This window comes from Zophobas morio, unplaced genomic scaffold (genome assembly GCF_036711695.1).
Source record: "Zophobas morio isolate AGI-343-1 ecotype UQ-CSIRO unplaced genomic scaffold, CSIRO_AGI_Zmor_V1 ptg000018l, whole genome shotgun sequence".
Classification (NCBI taxonomy): Eukaryota; Metazoa; Arthropoda; class Insecta; order Coleoptera; family Tenebrionidae; genus Zophobas; species Zophobas morio.
This window is the reverse complement of record NW_026972123.1, coordinates 559,262-582,076: the sequence shown is the minus strand read 5'-3', so window position 1 is coordinate 582,076 and position 22,815 is coordinate 559,262. Positions and strand designations below refer to the sequence as shown.

Here is a 22,815-nt window from a genome sequence, read left to right as displayed (position 1 = left end):
TCAGGGACGTAGATCTCGACACGCTTATTACAAAAATATAGCATGTTGATGGTCATGGAGCAAAATTTTCGAAAGAGTCGGTACGAAATGCGAATTTTTGAGAAATTCTAAAAAATTCGATATTTTAACGGTCGATTCCGGAAAAACGGTTGCAATTTCAAAGAAACGAGGCCGGAATTGAGTTCTAGAGCTCGAAATCTACCAGAAAATGTGTTCAGTTAAGTTTCGAAAATGTCAAAATTTGGCCGAAATTTGAAGAAGGGGGGACCATTGGAAAAATTTCACTTTTAAAAGTTGTCTAAAAATTCTGAAAAAATTCAGGGACGTAGATCTCAACATGCTGATTACAAAAATATAGGGTGTGGATGGTCAGGGAGCAACATTTTAGAAAGAATCGATACGAAATGCGAATTTTTGAGAATTTCTAAAAATTTCGATATTTCAACGGACGATTCCGGAAAAACGGTTACAGTTATCAAAGAATCGAGGCCGGAAGTGAGTTCTAGAGCTCGAAATCTACCAGAAAATGTATTCAGTGAAGTTTCGAAAATGTCAAAATTTGGCCGAAATTTGAAGAAGGGGGGACCATTGGAAAAATTTCAGTTTTAAAAAAGTCGTCTAAAAATTCTGAAAAAATTCAGGGACGTAGATCTCGACACGCTGATTACAAAAATATAGGGTGTGGATGGTCAGGGAGCAACATTTTCGAAAGAATCGATACGAAATGCGAATTTTTGAGAATTTCTAAAAATTTCGATATTTCAACGGACGATTCCGGAAAAACGGTTGCAGTTATCAGAGAATCGAGGCCGGAAGTGAGTTCTAGAGCTCGAAATCTACTAGAAAATGTATTCAGTTAAGTTTTGAAAATGTCAAAAATTGGCCGAAATTTGAATTGGAAAAAATTCAGTTTTAAAAAAGTCGTCTAAAAATTCTGAAAAAATTCAGTAGATCTCGACACGCTGATTACAAAAATATAGGGTGTTGATGGTCACGGAGCAACATTTTCGAAAGAATCTATACGAAATCCGAATTTTTGAGAATTTCTAAAAATTTTGATATTTCAACGGACGATTCCGGAAAAACGGTTACAGTTATCAAAGAATCGAGGCTGGAAGTGAGTTCTAGAGCTCGAAATCTACCAGAAAATGTATTCAGTTAAGTTTCGAAAATGTCAAAATTTGGCCGAAATTTGAAGAAGGGGGGACCATTGGAAAAATTTCACTTTTAAAAAAGTCGTCTAAAAATTCTGAAAAAAATCAGGGACGTAGATCTCGACACGCTTATTACAAAAATATAGCATGTTGATGGTCATGGAGCAACATTTTCGAAAGAATCGATACGAAATGCGAATTTTTGAGAATTTCTAAAAATTTCGATATTTCAACGGATGATTCCGGAGAAACGGTTGCAGTTATCAAAGAATCGAGGCCGGAAGTGAGTTCTAGAGCTCGAAATCTACTAGAAAATGTATTCAGTTAAGTTTCGAAAATGTCAAAAATTGGCCGAAATTTGAATTGGAAAAATTTCAGTTTTAAAAAAGTCGTCTAAAAATTGTGAAAAAATTCAGTAGATCTCGACACGCTGATTACAAAAATATAGGGTGTTGATGGTCACGGAGCAACATTTTCGAAAGAATCGATACGAAATGCGAATTTCTGAGAATTTCTAAAAATTTCGATATTTCAACGGACGATTTCGGAAAAACGGTTGCAGCTATCAAAGAATCGAGGCCGGAAGTGAGTTCTAGAGCTCAAAATCTACAAGAAAATTTACTCAGTTAGGTTTTGAAAATGTCAAAATTTCGGCGAAATTTGAAGAAGGGGGAATCATTGGAAAATTTTCACTTTTAAAAAAGTCGTTTAAAAATTCTGAAAAAATTCAGGGACGTAGATCTCGACACGCTGATTCCAAAAATATAGCACGTCGATGGTCACGGAGCAACATTTTCGAAAGAATCGGTACGAAATGCGAATTTTTCAGAATTTCTAAAAATTTCGATATTTCTACGGTCGATTCCGGAAAAACGGTTACAGTTATCAAAGAATCGAGGCCAGAAGTGAGTTCTAGAGCTCGAAATCTTCCAGAAAATGTATTTAGTAAAGTTTTGAAAATGTCAAAATTCGGCCGAAATTTGAAGGGGGGGACCATTGGAAAAATTACTTTTAAAAAAGTTGTCTAAAAATTCTGAAAAAATTCAGGTACGTAGATCTCGACACGCTGATTCCAAAAATATAGCATGTTGATGGTCACGGAGCAACATTTTCGAAAGAAACGATACGAAATGCGAATTTTTGAGAATTTCTTAAAATTTCGATATTTCAACGGGTGATCCCGGAAAAACGGTTGCAGTTATCAAAGAATCGAGGCCGGAAGTGAGTTCTAGAGCTCGAAATCTACCAGAAAATGGGTTTAGTTAAGTTTCGAAAATGTCAAAAATTGGCCGAAATTTGAAGCAGGGGGGACCATTGGAAAAATTTCAGTTTTAAAAAAGTCGTCTAAAAATTCTGAAAAAATTCATGAACGTAGATCTCGACACGCTGATTACAAAAATATAGGGTGTCGATGGTCACGGAGCAAGATTTTCGAAAGAATCGATACGAAATGCGAATTTTTGAGAATTTCTAAAAATTTCGATATTTCTACGGTCGATTCCGGAAAAACGGTTACAGTTATCAAAGATTCGAGGCCAGAAGTGAGTTCTAGAGCCCGAAATCTACCAGAAAATGTGTTTAGTTAAGTTTCGAAAATGTCAAAATTAAAACTTTTAAAAAAGTTGTCTAAAACTAGATTCAATTTCATTCGATAGTAGGTAAATAGGAAATAAAACTCGTCGTAACTAATCAATTATGTATTGCAATAATAATCATCTAATACAACAATAATTTTAAGAATTAGACTATGAGAGTAAAATCATAAAAAAATATAAATCGTGTCTCGAATATGGAAATAAAATTAGCGTTGCCACAATGAGGTACAATAACTGAAATGATACGCTAAAACGCAAGCTTGTCGGCAGGTTTGCACCCAATAAATAAATTTCTTAAATTCCACATATTTTGTAAAGCGCGGCGCCCTCGACCCGGGCCACCGCTCCAAATGCATTTTTGGCAATTGACTGGAATACAACGTTTGTCATTCTCATAACTAGCTCTGACTAAGTCGGGATAATTCTCACATCTTGTTAATTTCACAGCCCACACACAAAAGAACACTAAGAGACATCGAAAACTTGAAAAGAACAACGAGATTTTAGAGTTAGATTCAACTATGACATTTCCTAACGAGAAAATTGAGGACTCTGGGGCAAAATTGAGCTTGTCAGTCTTTCGAACTTTTATAAAAGTATAAAACACGTATAAAGACTAATCTGCTCCTAAATTTTCATCTCTTTAGAAAAATCAATCAAATTTTGTGTACTATGCTCGGACTCGGAGTGCGCCAGACGTGACACAAGTCGATATTAATGACACAACAACATTCATTACGAATTAGTTAATCTGTGTAAATTCATAAATTACATAGAAAAACAGAACAGAAGAAATATATTCACAGTCGTCCCGTCTCAGGACTCGAACAACGCAACTTCATGCCGTACTCGAATTCTGCGAAGCCCCGCTTATCGCACTGAACAACGCCATGCTGTTCCTCTTGAAACTTCCGGTTTCGTCGTGGGGCCACAAAGATTCGCCGAACAGACTCGACAACGACGTACACAACTTTTTGTAGTTCTGGCGCAGGACCTCCTGGTACTCCAGCTGGTCCTGGGATATCAATTTCCCGTTGACCTGGAGCGCCGAGTAGCAGATCTTCAAAAACTCCCTACAAACCCCAAAAATAAAAACCAACCGACGAAATCAAAAAAATACTCACCGAAAAATATCCTTCAACTCCTCCACCTTATCCTCGGGATACATATTGCACAGGGCCGGATCCAGGAACACCGACGCGTACGCCAAAGGCCCGGCGTTCACCTGGACGCAGACGCTCCCCTGCAACAACAACTGCAGCTTCTTGGCGTCGGTGGGCTCCATGAAGACGACGTCCTCGAGCTCCTGGACCCGCACGTGCATCTCGTGGATGGCCACCTCGATGGGGCTGAGCTCGGTGGTGCGTCTCGACTGGACTTTTATGCGCTTCTTGACGTAGGGGAAAGAGTACTCGGCTGAAATTACAGTCAATAGAGTTGAGTCGTTTTGAAGAAGTAATGATTGGTACTTTTGAGGATGGTCCGCCGCTTCCACTGCTCCTCGGGGTTTCCCCGGGCCTTGCCGTCCTTGGTGAAGGGCGTCTCGAACATGAAGGTGTCGATGTCGTGGTTCTGCTCGAAGTCGGTTTGGCGGTCCTCGAGCTCGGTCTTCTCGAGGTACGGGGTCACGTGGGTCACTTGGATGTAGGCTAGTTTGGGGTCGAGCTCGCTCTGGGTCACCTGGAGGGGTAAAAAAAAAGGTCGAAGGTTATTTATAATTTTCTTGTTTTCATTTTAACTATGTAATGATAATTTTTAAAATATTTCTCTTTTTCAATTATGTTAAAACCTTTTCATATGTTCGACTTTCATTTTTCCGATTTTCAATTTTGCAATTTTTAGATTCTTCAATTTTTCATTTCTTAAAATTTTCGATCGGCAATTTTCCGTTTCGGTTTTTTATTTTTTGTAGTTTTCATTTTTAATTTTTTCAATTTTAGATTTTTCAGCTTTGCAACTTTTGAGTTTTTCAATTTTTAATTTTTCAATTTTAACGTCTTCAGTTTTCTCCGTTTCTTCAATTTTTCATTTTTTTATTTGGATTTTGCAATTTTTCGATTTAAAAATTCTCTATTTTTTCATTTTTTGGCCATTTAGTTTTTCATTTATTCAATTTTTTAGTATTCAATTTTCGATTTTTCAACTTTCAAATTTTTTTATTTTTCATTTCTTCAATTTTATGAATTTTCAATTTTCCAATTTTCGAATTTTTCTATTTTTAGATTTTAATTTTTCAATTTGCAATTTCTCGAGTTTTTAGTTCTTAATTTTATAATTTTTGGACTTTTCAACTTTCAAATTTTAAATTTTTTCAAATTTAGATGTTTCAATTTTATGATTTTTCAAATTTTCAACTTTTGAATTTTTCAATTTTTAGATTTTGTAATTCTTCGATTTCTTTGTAGTGCTTTCAGTTTTTAATTTTTCAATTATTCGATTTTTTATTGTTTCAATTGTAAAATTTTGTTTTTTTTAATTTTGATGTTTTCAGTTTTCCGTTCCTATAATTTTTCTTTTTTTTTCTATATTTGGATTTTACAATTTTTCAATTTAAAAATTGTCGATTTTTAATTTTTTGATCCTTTCGTTTTCCATTTCTTCAATTCTTGATTTGCAATTTTTCTTCTTTTCATTTTAAAAATGTAAAAATAATCATTGCTATTAAAATATTTCACTTTTGGAATTTTACGATTTTAGACGTTTTCCGTTTTTTTTTTAATAACTAGATTTTAAAATTTTTCCATTTACCCCATTTTTTGATTTTTCAAGTTTCCGATTTGCATATCTTCAAATTTTAATTTTTTTTTGTTTCTTCAATTTTACGATTTGCACTCTTTGAATTTTCAATTTAAAATTTTCCAGCTTTCAATTTTCCAACTTTTGGATGTTTCAATTTTTAGATTTTGTAATTTTTGGATTTGCAATTTCACGAGTTTTCAATGCTATGATTTTATAATTTTTCGATTTGCAATTTTTCCATATTTCAACTTTTAGATTTTCCATTTTTCTTCTTTTCATTTTAAATATGTAACATTAATTAATTATTTTAATAATAAAATATTTAACATTTTCAATTTTACGATTTTGGAGTTTTTTCGTTTTTCAATTAATATTGGATTTTAAAATTTTTTCATTTATTCGATTTTTCAAAATTCCAAATTTTGTAAATTAAGGTTTTTCCGATATCACTTTTTAAAATTTTCCTCTTCTTCAAATTTTCGATTTGCAATTTTTCGTTCAGTTTTTTATTTTCCTTATTTTTTCAATTTTTCGATTTTTCTGATTTTATTACAATTTTTCTCTTTTTCAATATGCAATTTTCCAATTTTAGATTTTTTAATTTTTTGTTTTCTCAATTTTACACTTTTTAGCTTCTCGATTTTTCAGTTTTGCTATTAAAATTTTTCATTTTAAGATTTAAAAATTTTTCCGGTTATAGGATTTTTTACTTATCGATTTTTAATTTTTCATTTTCTCCATATTAATTTTTCAGTTGTTCGAATTTTCAATGATACAATTTTGACGACTTTGGGTTTTTCGATTTTTAGCTTTTAAGTGTTTCAATCTTATCTTTCTTGAGCTCTTCGATTTGCAATTATACGATTTCCTCTTTTTCAACTTTGCAATTCTTTATTTTTTGGGTTTTTCAACTTTTCGAATTAAAAAGTGGAAAAATTGTAAAATTCAAAAAGCAAAAATGAAAAAAAAACGAAAAACTATAAAATGAACACTAAAAAATCTGAAAATTGGAAATAAAGAACTTGAAAATTTGAAGAAACGAAAAATTAAAAATTGGGAAACTAAAAATTCGAAAAATGCAAAATCGAAACGACATATTGTGAAATCCAAAAATTGAAAAACCAAAAAATTTAAAAACTGGAAAATCGAAAGATTAAAAACTAAGAAACTGAAAAATCGAAAGATCAAAAAATAAGAAACTGAAATCGAAAAATTCAAGAAACGGAAAACTGAAAAATTTGGAAGCTGAGAATTAAACAATTGAAAAATGAAAAAATTGAAAAAAATTAAGGTTGGAAACACAAAAATTATAAATCCGAAACACTGAAACATCGAAAAAGTTAAACAACTAAGAAAATGAAAACACGAAAAATTGTGATATCAAAAAATTGTAAAATCGAAAAATTGAAAAATTATAAAGTAAGAACTTGAGACATTGAAGAAACGAAAACGAAAAATTATGAAAATGTAAACACGAAAAATTGTAATATCGAAAATTTGCAAAATTCGGCAAAATTTTGAAATGACGTCATCAATTTTTTTTTTTGGGAGGGCGATAAAGAACAGATTTTGCTTAAGGTTTACCACGATTACGATGTTCGGATTTTATAATTTTTCTCTTTCAATGTGAAATTTTACAATTTTTGGACTTTTCAACTTTGAAATATTTTAATTTTTAATTTTTTCAATTTTTAGATTTTGTAATTTTTCGATTTCTTTGAAGTGTATTCAATTTTTAATTTTTCAAAAATTCGATTTTTTATTGTTTCAATTGTAAAATTTTATGTCTTTCAAATTTAATGTTTTCAGTTTTCCGTTCCATGAATTTTACATTTTTTTTAAACATTTGGTTTTTGCAATATTTCAATTTTTTCATTTTTTGACCGTTTAGTTTTTCATTTCTTCAATTTTTTGGTTTTCAATTTTCGATTTTTCAACTTTCAAATTTTTTAATTTTTCATTTCTTCAATTTTATGAATTTTCAATTTTCCAATTCTCGAATTTTTCTATTTTTAGATTTTAATTTTTCAATTTGCAATTTTTCGAGTTTTTAGTTCTTAATTTTATAATTTTTGGGTTTTTCAATGTTCGGATTTTATCATTTTTCTCTTTTTCAACGTGAAATTTTACAATTTTTGGACTTTTCAACTTTCAAATTTTAAATTTTTTCAAATTTAGATGTTTCAGTTTCATGATTGTTCAAATTTTCAACTTTTGAATTTTTCAATTTTTAGATTTTGTAATTCTAAGATTTCTTTGCAGTGTTTTCAGTTTTTAATTTTTCAATTATTCGATTTTTTATTGTTTCAATTGTAAAATTTTGTTTTTTTCAATTTTGATGTTTTCAGTTTTCCGTTCCTATAATTTTTCATTTTTTTTCTATATTTGAATTTTTTAGTTTTCCATTTCTTCAATTTTTCGGTTTTCAATTTTCGATTTTTCAACTTTCGGATTTTTTAATTTTTAGTTTCTTCAATTCTTGATTTGCAATTTTTCTTCTTTTCATTTTAAATATGTAAAAATAATCATTGTTATTAAAATATTTCACTTTTGAAATTTTACGATTTTAGACTTTTTCCGTTTTTTTTTAATAACTAGATTTTAAAATTTTTCCATTTACTCCATTTTTTTATTTTTCATTTTTCAAGTTTCCGATTTGCATATCTTCAAATTTTATTTTTTTTTTGTTTCTTCAATTTTACGATTTGCACTCTTTGAGTTTTCATTTTAAAATTTTCCAGCTTTCAATTTTCCAACTTTTGGATGTTTCAATTTTTAGATTTTGTAATTTTTGGATTTGCAATTTCACGAATTTTCAATGCTATGATTCTATAATTTTTCGATTTGCAATTTTTCGGTTTTCCATTTTTCGATATTTCAACTTTTAGATTTTCCATTTTTCTTCTTTTCATTTTAAATATGTAACATTAATTATTATTATTAAAATATTTAACATTTTCAATTTTACGATTTTGGAGTTTTTTCGTTTTTCAATTAATATTGGATTTTAAAATTTTTTCATTTATTCGATTTTTGAAAATTCCAAATTTTGTAAATTATGGTTTTTTCGATATCACTTTTTAAAATTTTCCTCTTCTTCAAATTTTCGATTTGCAATTTTTCGTTCAGTTTTTTATTTTCCTTATTTTTTCAATTTTTCGATTTTTCTGATTTTATTACAATTTTTCTCTTTTTCAATATGCAATTTTCCAATTTTAGATTTTTTAATTTTTTGTTTTCTCAATTTTACATTTTTTAGCTTCTCGATTTTTCACTTTTGCTATTAAAATTTTTCACTTCAAGATTTAAAAATTTTTCCGGTTATAGGATTTTTTTTACTTATCGATTTTTAATTTTTCAATTTCTCCATATTAATGTTTCAGTTGTTCGAATTTTCAATTATACAATTTTGACGACTTTGGGTTTTCCAATTTTTCGATTTGATTCGTTTTTTCTTCTTTGTAATTTTTCGATTTATTGTTTTTTTTTTTCAATTTTTAAGTTTCTCGATTTTTAGCTTTTCAGTGTTTCAATCTTATCTTTCTTGAGCTCTTCGATTTGCAATTATACGATTTCCTCTTTTTCAACTTCCAAATTGTTTATTTTTTCGGTTTTTCAACTTTTCGAATTAAAAAAGTGGAAAAATTGTAAAATTCAAAAAACAAAAATGAAAAAAAAAAAGAAAAACTATAAAATGAACACTGAAAAATCTGAAAATTGGAAATAAAGAACTTGAAAATTTGAAGAAACGAGAAATTAAAAATTGGGAAACTAAAAATTCGAAAAATGCAAAATCGAAACGATATATTGTGAAATCCAAAAATTGAAAAACCTAAAAATTTAAAAACTGGAAAATCGAAAGATTAAAAACTAAGAAACTGAAAAATCGAAAGATCAAGAAATAAGAAATTGAAATCGAAAAATTCAAGAAACGGAAAACTGAAAAATTTAGATGTTGAGAATTAAACAAGTGAAAAATGAAAAAATTGAACAAAATTAAGGTTGGAAAAACAAAAATTATAAATCCGAAACAATGAAAAATCGAAAAAGTTAAACAACTAAGAAAATGAAAACACGAAAAATTGTGATATCAAAAAATTGTAAAATCGAAAAATTGAAAAATTATAAAGTAAGAACTTGAGACATTGAAAAACGAAAACGAAAAATTATGAAAATGTAAAAACGAAAAATTGTAATATCGAAAATTTGCAAAATTCGGCAAAATTTTGAAATGACGCCAATTTTGGGGGGGGAGATAAAGAACAGATTTTGCTTAAGGTCTACCACGATTACGATGTTCGGATTTTATCATTTTTCTCTTTCAATGTGAAATTTTACAATTTTTGGACTTTTCAACTTTCAAATTTTACATTTTTTCAAATTTAGATGTTTCAGTTTCATGATTGTTCAAATTTTCAACTTGTGAAATTTTCAATTTTTAGATTTTGTAATTCTTCGATTTCTTTGTAGTGTTTTCAGTTTTTAATTTTTCAATTATTCGATTTCTTATTGTTTCAATTGTAAAATTTTGTTTTTTTCAATTTTGATGTTTTCAGTTTTCCGTTCCTTCAATTTTCCATTTTTTTTCTGTATTTGGACTTTGCAATTTTTCAATTTAAAAAATTGTCGATTTTTAAATTTTTTGATCCTTTAGTTTTCCATTTCTTCAATTTTTCGGTTTTCAATTTTCGATTTTTTTAATTTTTAGTTTCGTCAATTCTTGATTTGCAATTTTTCTTCTTTTCATTTTAAATATGTAAAAATAATCATTGTTATTAAAATATTTCACTTTTGGAATTTTACGATTTTAGACTTTTTCGGTTTTTTTTTTTAATAACTAGATTTTAAAATTTTTCCATTTACTCCATTTTTTGATTTTTCATTTTTCAAGTTTCCGATTTGCGTATCTTCAAATTTTAATTTTTTTTGTTTCTTCAATTTTACGGTTTGCACCCATTGAGTTTTCATTTTAAAATTTTCCAGCTTTCAATTTTCCAACTTTTGGATGTTTCAGTTTTTAGATTTTGTAATTTTTGGATTTGCAATTTCACCAGTTTTCAGTGCTATGATTTTATAATTTTTCGATTTGCAATTTTTCGGTTTTCCATTTTTCGATATTTCTACTTTTAGATTTTCCATTTTTCTTCTTTTCATTTTAAATATGTAATATTAATTATTATTATTAAAATATTTAAAATTTTCAATTTTACGATTTTGCAGTTTTTTCGTTTTTCAGTTAATATTGGATTTTAAAATTTTTTCATTTATTCGATTTTTCAAAATTCCAAATTTTGTAAATTAAGGTTTTTCCGATATCACTTTTTAAAATTTTCCTCTTCTTCAAATTTTCGATTTGCAATTTTTCGTTCAGTTTTTTATTTTCCTTATTTTTTCAATTTTTCGATTTTTCTGATTTTAGTACATTTTTTCTCTTTTTCAGTATGCAATTTTCCAATTTTAGATTTTTTAATTTTTTGTTTTCTCAATTTTACATTTTTTAGCTTCTCGATTTTTCACTTTTGCTATTAAAATTTTTCACTTTAAGATTTAAAAATTTTTCCGGTTATAGGATTTTTTTACTTATCGATTTTTAATTTTTCAATTTCTCCATATTAATTTTTCAGTTGTTCGTATTTTCAATGATACAATTTTGCCGACTTTGGGTTTTCCAATTTTTCGATTTGATTCGTTTTTTCTTCTTTGTAATTTTTCGATTTAGTGTTTTTTTTTTTCAATTTTTAAGTTTCTCGATTTTTAGCTTTTCAGTGTTTCAATCTTATCTTTCTTGAGCTCTTCGATTTGCAATTATACGATTTCCTCTTTTTCAACTTCCAAATTTTTTATTTTTTCGGTTTTTCAAGTTTTCGAATTAAAAAAGTGGAAAAATTGTAAAATTCAAAAAACAAAAATGAAAAAAAAAAACGAAACACTATAAAATGAACACTGAAAAATCTGAAAATTGGAAATAAAGAACTTGAAAATTTGGAGAAACGAAAAATTAAAAATTGGGAAACTAAAAATTCGAAAAATGCAAAATCGGGACGATATATTGTGAAATCCAAAAATTGAAAAACCTAAAAATTTAAAAACTGGAAAATCGAAAGATTAAAAACTAAGAAACTGAAAAATCGAAAGATCAAAAAATAAGAAACTGAAATCGAAAAATTCAAGAAACGGAAAACTGAAAAATTTGGATGTTGAGAATTAAACACTTGAAAAATGAAAAAATTGAACAAAATTAAGGTTGGAAAAACAAAAATTATAAATCCGAATCACTGAAAAATCGAAAAAGTTAAACAACTAAGAAAATGAAAACATGAAAAATTGTGATATCGAAACATTGTAAAATCGAAAAATTGAAAAATTATAAAGGAAGAACTTGAGACATTGAAGAAACGAAAACGAAAAATTATGAAAATGTAAAAACGAAAAATTGTAATATCGAAAATTTCCAAATTCGGCAAAATTTTGAAATGACGTCATCAATTTTTTTTTTTTGGGAGGGAGATAAAGAACAGATTTTGCTTAAGGTTTACCACGATTACGATGTTCGGATTTTATAATGTTTCTCTTTCGATGTGAAATTTCACAATTTTTGGACTTTTCAACTTTTAAATATTTTAATTTTTAATTTTTTCAATTTTTAGATTTTGTAATTTTTCGATTTCTTTGTAGTGTATTCAATTTTTAATTTTTCAATTATTCGATTTTTTATTGTTTCAATTGTAAAATTTTGTCTTTTTCAATTTTAATGTTTTCAGTTTTCTGTTCCTTCAATTTTTCATTTTTTTTTCAACTTTTGGTTTTTGCAATATTTCGATTTTTTCATTTTTTGACCGTTTAGTTTTTCATTTCTTTAATTTTTTGGTTTCCAATTTTCGATTTTTCAACTTTCAAATTTTTTAATTTTTCATTTCTTCAATTTTATGAACTTTCAATTTTCCAATTTTCGAATTTTTCTATTTTTAGATTTTAATTTTTCAATTTGCAATTTCTCGAGTTTTTGGTTCTTAATTTTATAATTTTTGGGTTTTTCAATGTTCGGATTTTATCATTTTTCTCTCTTTCAACGTAAAATTTTACAATTTTTGGACTTTTCAACTTTCAAATTTTAAATTTTTTCAAATTTAGATGTTTCAGTTTCATGATTTTTAAATTTTTCAACTTTTGAATTTTTCAATTTGATTTTTTATTGTTTCAATTGTAAAATTTTGTTTTTTTCAATTTTGATGTTTTCAGTTTTCCGTTCCTATAATTTTTCATTTTTTTTCTATATTTGGATTTTTCAATTTAAAAATTGTCGATTTTTTAATTTTTTGATCCTTTAGTTTTCCATTTCTTCAATTTTTCGGTTTTCAATTTTCGATTTTTCAACTTTCGGATTTTTTAATTTTTAGTTTCTTCAATTCTTGATTTGCAATTTTTCTTTTCATTTTAAATATGTAAAAATAATCGTTGTTATTAAAATATTTCACTTTTGGAATTTTACGATTTTAGACTTTTTCCGTTTTTTAATAACTAGATTTTAAAATTTTTCCATTTACTCCATTTTTTGATTTTTTTTTTCTTCAATTTTACGGTTTGCACTCTTTGAGTTTTCACTTTAAAATTTTCCAGCTTTCAATTTTCCAACTTTTAGATGTTTCAATTTTTAGATTTTGTAATTTTTGGATTTGCAATTTCACGAGTTTTCAATGAGTTTAGATCTTCCATTTTTCTTCTTTTCATTTTAAATATGTAATATTAATTATTATTATTAAAATATTTAACATTTTCAATTTTACGATTTTGGAGTTTTTTCGTTTTTCAATTAATATTGGATTTTAAAATTTTTTCATTTATTCGATTTTTCAAAATTCCAAATTTTGTAAATTAAGGTTTTTTCGATATCACTTTTTAAAATTTTCCTCTTCTTCAAATTTTCGATTTGCAATTTTTCGTTCAGTTTTTTATTTTCCTTATTTTTTCAATTTTTCGATTTTTCTGATTTTATTACAATTTTTCTCTTTTTCAATATGCAATTTTCCAATTTTAGATTTTTTAATTTTTTGTTTTCTCAATTTTACATTTTTTAGCTTCTCGATTTTTCAGTTTTGCTATTAAAATTTTTCACTTTAAGATTTAAAAATTTTTCCGGTTATAGGATTCTTCTACTTATCGATTTTAATTTTTCCATTTCTCCATATTGATTTCTCAGTTCGAATTTTCAATGATACAATTTTGACAACTTTGGGTTTTTCGATTTTTAGCTTTTCAGTGTTTCAATCTTATCTTTCTTGAGCTCTTCGATTTGCAATTATACGATTTCCTCTTTTTTAACTTCCAAATTTTTTATTTTTTCGATTTTTCAACTTTTCGAATTAAAAAAGTGGAAAAATTGTAAAATTCAAAAAACAAAAATGAAAAAAAAAACGAAAAACTATAAAATGAACACTGAAAAATCTGAAAATTGGAAATAAAGAACTTGAAAATTTGAAGAAACGAAAAATTAAAAATTGGGAAACTAAAAATTCGAAAAATGCATAATCGAGACGATATAAGTATTGTGAAATCCAAAAATTGAAAAACCTAAAAATTTAAAAACTGGAAAATCGAAAGATTAAAAACTAAGAAACTGAAAAATCGAAAGATCAAAAAATAAGAAACTGAAATCGAAAAATTCAAGAAACGGAAAATTGAAAAATTTGGAAGCTGAGAAATTAAACAATTGAAAAATGAAAAAATTGAAAAATTAAAGAAAATGGAAAAACAAAAAAACTGAAAATTTTGAAAGTCGAGAAATTGAAGAAAATTAAGGTTGAAAAAACAAAAATTATAAATCCGAAACACTGAAAAATCGAAAAAGCTAAACAACTAAGAAAATTAAAACACGAAAAATTGTGATATCAAAAAATTATGATAATGTAAAAACGAAAAATTGTAATATCGAAAATTTGCAAAATTCGGCAAAATTTTGAAATGACGTCATCATTTTTTTTTTTGGGAGGGAGATAAAGAATAGATTTTGCTTAAGGTTTACCACGATTACGATGACTTTAAAATGTGGTTATGTAACTTGTTTTTTTTTTGTAGTGTGTATTCAATTTTTAATTTTTCAATTATTCGATTTTTTATTGTTTCAACTGTAAAATTTTGTTTTTTTCAATTTTAATGTTGTCAGTTTTCCGTTCTTTCAATTTTTCATTTTTTTTCAACATTTGGTTTTTGCAATTTTTCGATTTAAAAATTCTCGATTTTTTCATTTTTTGACCGTTTAGTTTCATTTTTTCAATTTTTTGGTTTAAATTTTCGATTTTTCAACTTTCAAATTTTTTAATTTTTCATTTCTTCAATTTTATGAATTTTCAATTTTCCAATTTTCGAATTTTTCTATTTTTAGACTTTAATTTTTCAATTTGCAAATTCTCGAGTTTTTAGTTCTTAATTTTATAATTTTTGGACTTTTCAACTTTCAAATTTTAATTTTTTTCAAATTTAGATGTTTCAGTTTCATGATTTTTCAAATTTTCAACTTTTGAATTTTTCAATTTTTAGATTTTGTAATTCTTCGATTTCTTTGTAGTGTTTTCAGTTTTTAATTTTTCAATTATTCGATTTTTTATTGTGTCAATTGTAAAATTTTGTTTTTTTCAATTTTGATGTTTTCAGTTTTCCGTTCCTATAATTTTTCATTTTTTTTCTATATTTGGATTTTGCAATTTTTCAATTTAAAAATTGTCGATTTTTTAATTTTTTGATCCTTTGGTTTTCCATTTCTTCAATTTTTCGGTTTTCAATTTTCGATTTTTCCACTTTCGAATTTTTTAATTTTTAGTTTCTTCAATTCTTGATTTGCAATTTTTCTTCTTTTCATTTTAAATATGTAAAAATAATCATTGTTATTAAAATATTTCACTTTTGGAATTTTACGATTTTAGACTTTTTCCGTTTTTTTTAATAACTAGATTTTAAAATTTTTCCATTTACTCCATTTTTTGATTTTTCATTTTTCAAGTTTCCGATTTGCATATCTTCAAATTTTATTTTTTTTTGTTTCTTCAATTTTACGGTTTGCACCCTTTGAGTTTTCATTTTAAAATTTTCCAGCTATGATTTTATAATTTTTCGATTTGCAATTTTTCGGTTTTCCATTTTTCTTCTTTTCGTTTTAAATATGTAATATTAATTATTATTATTAAAATATTTAACATTTTCAATTTTACGACTTTGGAGTTTTTTCGTTTTTCAATTAATATTGGATTTTAATTTTTTTTTATTTATTCGATTTTTCAAAATTCCAAATTTTGTAAATTAAGATTTTTTCGATCACTTTTTAAAATTTTCCTTTTCTTCAAATTTTCGATTTGCAATTTTTCGTTCAGTTTTTCATTTTCCTTATTTTTTCAATTTTTCCATTTTTTTGATTTTATTACAATTTCTCTCTTTTTCAATACGCTATTTTCCGATTTTAGATTTTTTAATTTTTTGTTTTCTCAATTTTACATTTTTTAGCTTCTCGATTTTTCAGTTTTGCTATTAAAATTTTTCACTTCAAGATTTAAAAATTTTTACGGTTATAGGATTTTTTTACTTATCGATTTTTAATTTTTCAATTTGTCCATATTAATTTTTCAGTTGTTCGAATTTTCAATGATACAATTTTGACGACTTTGTAATTTTTCGATTTGTTTTTTTTTCAATTTTTAAGTTTCTCGATTTTTAGCTTTTCAATGTTTCAATCTTATCTTTCTTGGGCTCTTCGATTTGCAATTATACGATTTCCTCTTTTTCAACTTCGCAAATTTTTATTATTTCGGTTTTTCAACTTTTCGAATTAAAAAAGTGAAAAATTGTAAAATTCAAAAAACAAAAATGAAAAAAAAAACGAAAAACTATAAAATGAACACTGAAAAATCTGAAAATTGGAAATAAAGAAGTTGAAAATTTGAAGAAACGAAAAATTAAAAATTGGGAAACTAAAAATTCGAAAAATGCAAAATCGAAACGATATATTGTGAATTCCAAAAATTGACAAACCTAAAAATTTAAAAACTGGAAAATCGAAAGATTAAAAACTAAGAAACTGAAAAATCAAAAGATCAAAAAATAAGAAACTGAAATCGAAAAATTCAAGACACGGAAAATTGAAAAATTTGGAAGTTGAGAAATTAAACAATTGAAAAATGAAAAAATTGAAAAATTAAAGAAAATGGAAAAACAAAAAAACTGAAAATTTTGAAAGTCGAGAAATTGAAGAAAATTAAGGTTGAAAAAACAAAAATTATAAATCCGAAACACTGAAAAATCGAAAAAGCTAAACAACTAAGAAAATTAAAACACGAAAAATTGTGATATCAAAAAATTATGATAATGTAAAAACGAAAAATTGTAATATCGAAAATTTGCAAAATTCGGCAAAATTTTTTAAATGACGTCATCATTTTTTTTTTGGGAGGGAGATAAAGAATAGATTTTGCTTAAGGTTTACCACGATTACGATGACTTTAAAATGTGGTTATGTAACTTGTTTTTTTTTTGTAGTGTGTATTCAATTTTTAATTTTTTAATTATTCGATTTTTTATTGTTTCAACTGTAAAATTTTGTTTTTTTCAATTTTAATGTTGTCAGTTTTCCGTTCCTTCAATTTTTCATTTTTTTTTTCAACATTTGGTTTTTGCAATTTTTCGATTTAAAAATTCTCGATTTTTTCATTTTTTGACCGTTTAGTTTTTCATTTTTTCAATTTTTTGGTTTAAATTTTCGATTTTTCAACTTTCAAATTTTTTAATTTTTCATTTCTTCAATTTTATGAATTTTCAATTTTCCAATTTTCGAATTTTTCTATTTTTAGATTTTAATTTTTCAATTTGCAAATTCTCGAGTTTTTAGTTCTTAATTTTATAATTTTTGGACTTTTCAACTTTCAAATTTTAATTTTTTTCAAATTTAGATGTTTCAGTTTCATGATTTTTCAAATTTTCAACTTTTGAATTTTTCAATTTTTAGATTTTGTAATTCTTCGATTTCTTTGTAGTGTTTTCAGTTTTTAATTTTTCAATTATTCGATTTTTTATTGTGTCAATTGTAAAATTTTGTTTTTTTCAATTTTGATGATTTCAGTTTTCCGTTCCTATAATTTTTCATTTTTTTTTCTATATTTGGATTTTGCAATTTTTCAATTTAAAAATTGTCGATTTTTTAATTTTTTGATCCTTTAGTTTTCCATTTCTTCAATTTTTCTGTTTCAATTTTCGATTTTTCAGCTTTCGGGTTTTTTAACTTTTAGTTTCTTCAATTCTTGATTTGCAATTTTTCTTCTTTTCATTTTAAATATGTAAAAATAATCATTGTTATTAAAATATTTCACTTTTGGAATTTTACGATTTTAGACTTTTTCCGTTTTTTTAATAACTAGATTTTAAAATTTTTCCATTTACTCCATTTTTTGATTTTTCATTTTTCAAGTTTCCGATTTGCATATCTGCAAATTTTATTTTTTTTTGTTTCTTCAATTTTACGGTTTTGCACCCTTTGAGTTTTCATTTTAAAATTTTCCAGATTTCAATTTTTCAACCTTTGCATGTTTGAATTTTTAGATTTTGTAATTTTTGGATTTGCAATTTAACGAGTTTTCAATGCTATGATTTTATAATTTTTCGATTTGCAATTTTTCCATATTTCAACTTTTAGATTTTCCATTTTTCTTGTTTTCATTTTGAATAATATGTAACATTAATTAATTATTTTAATAATAAAATATTTAACATTTTCAATTTTACGATTTTGGAGTTTTTTCGTTTTTCAATTAATATTGGATTTTAAAATTTTTTCATTTATTCGATTTTTCAAAATTCCAAATTTTGTAAATTAAGGTTTTTTCGTATCACTTTTGAAAATTTTCCTTTTCTTCAAATTTTCGATTTGCAATTTTTCGTTCAGTTTTTTATTTTCCTTATTTTTTCAATTTTTCGTTTTTTCTGATTTTATTACAATTTTTCTCTTTATCAATATGCAATTTTCCAATTTTAGATTTTTTAATTTTTTGTTTTCTCAATTTTACATTTTTTATCTTCTCGATTTTTCAGTTTTGCTATTAAAATTTTTCACTTTTAAGATTAAAAATTTTTTCCGGTTATAGGATTTTTTTACGTATCGATTTTTAATTTTTTAATTTCTCCATATTAATTTTTCAGTTGTTCGAATTTTCAATAATACAATTTTGACGACTTTCGGTTTTTCAACTTTTCGAATTAAAAAAGTGAAAAAATTGTAAAATTCAAAAAACAAAAATGAAAAAAAAAAAACGAAAAACTATAAAATGAACACTGAAAAATCTGAAAATTGGAAATAAAGAACTTGAAAATTTGAAGAAACGAAAAATTAAAAATCGAAAGATCAAAAAATAGGAAACTGAAATCGAAAAATTCAAGAAACGGAAAATTGAAAAATTTGGAAGTTGAGAAATTAAACAATTGAAAAATGAAAAAATTTAAAAATTAAAGAAAATGGAAAAACAAAAAACTGAAAAATTTGAAAGTCGAAAAATTGAAAAAAATTAAGGTTGAAAAAACAAAAATTATAAATCCGAAACACTGAAAAATCGAAAAAGTTAAACAACTAAGAACATGAAAACACGAAAAATTGTGATATCAAAAAATTGTAAAATCGAAAAATTGAAAAATTATAAAGTAAGAACTTGAGACATTGAAGAAACGAAAACGAAAAATTATGAAAATGTAAAAACGAAAAATTGGTAATATCGAAAATTTGCAAAATTTGGCAAAATTTTGAAATGACGTCATAATTTTTTTTAGGAGGGAGATAAAGAATAGTTTTTTTTTTTTTGAAGTGTCAAGTAAAAACCCTCACCGGCGTCGAATCCTGTATCATCCTCACCACGTCCTGCCCGATCTTGTCGCAGTACTGCTTATGCAGCCGCTCCGAGATCTCGCTCAGCGACGTCACCTTCGGCTCCTTGTACACATACTCCACCCCGCTATCCTCCTCGAAGTACGCCTGCCCGTAAAACCCCACCCTGTAGTACCTCCCCAGCAACCTCCTCCCGCTCTTATTCGCCTGCACGATCTTCTCGTAGTTCTGCGCCAAATTCTGGTACGACTTCATCAGCATCTCGTAGTTCCTCGCCTTCTCGTAGATCGGCACGATCAGCCTGTACAACTCCCCCATGACCTCGTACCTCTCGGACTTGTCTATGAACTGCACGCACGTCTCCAGCTGCTCCAAGAGGACGATCTCGGTGTACTGGATGTCCTGGACGCCGGCGTCGAGCTTCAGGCCTTTCTCGTCGCGGGAGATGTTGGACGAGATCTTCTCGAACACCTCGGCCCCCCACGGTTGCACCTTCTTGAGTTTGAGGTACTCGGCCATGAGGGCGGCGATGTGCAGCTGGCAGCAGGTGGCTTCGGAGTAGTTGCCGTCGCGGACGTGGTTCCTGGTCATGGTCTCGAGCCAGGTGTGGCGCAGCTCGGGGGTGGAGGCGTACGAGTTGGCGAGGCTGTGCTGGAGGTCGACGAGCATCTCGGGGTCGTGGTGGTGCTCGCGCATCTGGAGGGTGGCCATGAGGACGGTGCGGATGCGCTTGGTGAGGTCTTTGACTTCCACCGGGAAACCTGCAAAATTTATGTGTCAAACTCCAGAACATAATGCATTGTTATTATTCACTACTACATAGTTTCATGGTCGATCCTAGTCAGAAGATCGTTAACGAATCATACAACGGGTGTTCATTTAAAAAATTCATCAAGTTATGCATGATTAATTTACTTTTTTAAAAAAGACAGTTGGGACCCCCGACAAGGTTTCATATTAAACAAAAAACATTTGGTGCCCCCGAAAAGTTTTTACATTTTTAAAAAAGATAGTTGAAACTCCCGAGAAGGTTTCACATTCTGAAAAATAAAAAAAAATGGCGCCCCGAGAGGGTTTCACATTTTAAAAAAAGTCAGTTGGGACCCCCGAGAAGATTTCACATTCTTAAAAAAAAGACATTTGGCGCTCCAGAGATTTTACATTTTTAAAAAATTGGTCTAAAGAGTTTAGACAGTACTTCCCTCGCTGTCGGAAACTTGACGACTGCATGCCTATTGTGTTTTTTTTCTCATTACATTTTTGTAGTGGGAATTTAAAAAAAAAATTGCGATGACGTCATCAACATTTTTGCAAGGACACGTATATCAGTTGGGATAGATGTAGTGTAATACTAAGAATAAAATTATTATATTCTCAAATTTTCGGGAAAATGAATTGGGTCGTTTTGAATATTGATTTGTAATAATCAATAAAATAACGAAACAATTTACTCACGTATACGTATCAGAGGCAACTGAAAATCGTGTATGTATAAACATTCTTAATTTAAGATGACAAGCGTAACAGCATACGTGAGAGTCAAACAGAGAAACTGTAAACAAAACGACCATCGGTTTTATTGCTTCGACTTCCGCTTATTATATAAAACATTGGGTTTTATTTTAATTCTTGACGGTGAAATTCACAATTGGTTGATTATAAACATGTCTATTCCACATTCGCGGAACCAAGTGAGCGCATAAAACAAATGCAGGTCTGTAATGTTAAAGTCGATGTAAATAAGCGTGCTACCCTTATGTTTCAACCGAGTTTTTCCGTTAACAAATTTTGTGTCTACCAAATTGGGTTGGTTGGGGTGTAATACTAATAATAAGTGTTGCCTTTAATTTAATCAATAAAATAAATTGACTTCATTAATTTTTTTGAACCACCCTGTATATGCAAATCCAAAAAATATGAATGGAGTGATAGATCACAAGTACAGACTCATCATATTTTGTACATTTTAGATATGATTTATTCCGCAAACTTTTGAGCTGACGTCATCAAGTTTTTGGAGGGGATAAGCAAATATTTTTTGACTAAAGATTTATGATGCTCTTTATAGCCTTAAAACATCTGCAACATTTCAAAGCATTCTGGTTAGCAGATTAAAAATTAAATTTCAAAATGTTGTTTTATAATTTTGATTTTTTTCCCAAAAATCTGGACGTTTCGGGTGAAAAGTCGATTCAGAGTTGTAAACTACATGTGTAGGACTATGTTATTTTATACAATTGAAAACCCATTTACTATGTACAATTTTGAAGTGACGTCATCGCATTAGTGGTGGGGATGATTAGACAAATTTTGGTTAGCGTTTTACCATCTACATGATATTCTTAATATAAGTACAAAATTTCACAACAATCGTTCGAGTACTTTCGGAGATTATCTGTCTAATAAAAATCCGGGACAACAGACGGACAGACAGACGGAAATGGGAGACCTATTTCTTCGTCTTCTAGGGGTCATGAAAGATCGAGAAAACGTAAAAGTAGAGAGTCGGCCGACGGACTCGATTACAATACTTCCTTTGCTTACGCTCGGGAAGTAAAAAGACATTTGGTGCCCCCGAGAACGTGTTTTCGCTTTGTTTAAAAAATGACAGTTGGTACCCCGAGAAGGTTTCACATTCTTAAAAAAAAACATTTGACGCCTTCGAGAAGGTTTCACATTCTTAAAAAAAAAACATTTAGCGCCCCGAGAAGGTTTTACATTTCAAAATGTCAGTTGGGACCCCTGAGAAGGTTTTACATTTAAAAAAAATTGGTCTAAAGAGTTTAGACAGTACTTCCCTCACTGTTGGAAACGTGACGACTGCATGCCTATTATGTTTTTTTTTCGCATTAGATTTCAAAGCATTCTGTTTTGTATTTACTGATTAAATCAATAAAATAAATTTGCGCATTCATTAAATTTTTTGACTCACCCTGTATATGCAAATCCAAAAAATATGAATGGAATGATAAATTACAAGAAGAGATTCATCATATTTTGTACATTTTAGATAGGATTTATTCAGCAAAATTTTGGGGTAGCGTCATCCATTTTTTAGGGGGGATGAGCAAATATATTTTGATCAAAAATTTACCATGCTTATGATAAATTTAAAACATTTCCAAGACTTCAAAGCATTCTGTTTTGTAGTTAATGATTAAATCAATAAAATAAATTTGCGCATTCATTAAATTTTTTGAGTCACCCTGTATATGGAAATCCAAAAATTATGAATGGAATGATAAATTACAAGAAGAGACTCATCATATTTTGTACATTTTAGATAGGATTATTCGGCAAACTTTTCAGGTGACGTCATCAATTTTTTAGAGGGGATAAGCAAATATATTTTGACTAAAAATTTATTATCCTCTTCATAACCCTAAAATATTTGCGAGATCTCAAAGCATTCGGTTCTGTAGTTCCTGATTAAATCAATAAAATAAATGTAAGCATTCATTATTTTTTTGGGGTCACC

General features: G+C 27.5%; 1 protein-coding gene across 2 annotated transcripts in view; it reads right to left on the bottom strand.

Moving 5' to 3' along the window:
- Window positions 1-2,836: 2,836 nt before the first annotated feature.
- Window positions 2,837-22,815, bottom strand: part of Ziz (Zizimin) — a 143,217-nt gene continuing 123,238 nt past the window's right edge. For both annotated transcript variants that reach the window (XM_064058568.1, XM_064058569.1), the window contains 4 exons: window positions 19,338-20,098; window positions 4,219-4,429; window positions 3,874-4,165; window positions 2,837-3,822 (listed from right to left, as the gene is read on the bottom strand). In XM_064058568.1, coding sequence (XP_063914638.1) covers window positions 3,588-3,822; window positions 3,874-4,165; window positions 4,219-4,429; window positions 19,338-20,098 — 1,499 coding nt within the window. In that variant the 3' untranslated portion in view covers window positions 2,837-3,587. The remainder of the gene's footprint in view (window positions 3,823-3,873; window positions 4,166-4,218; window positions 4,430-19,337; window positions 20,099-22,815) is intronic.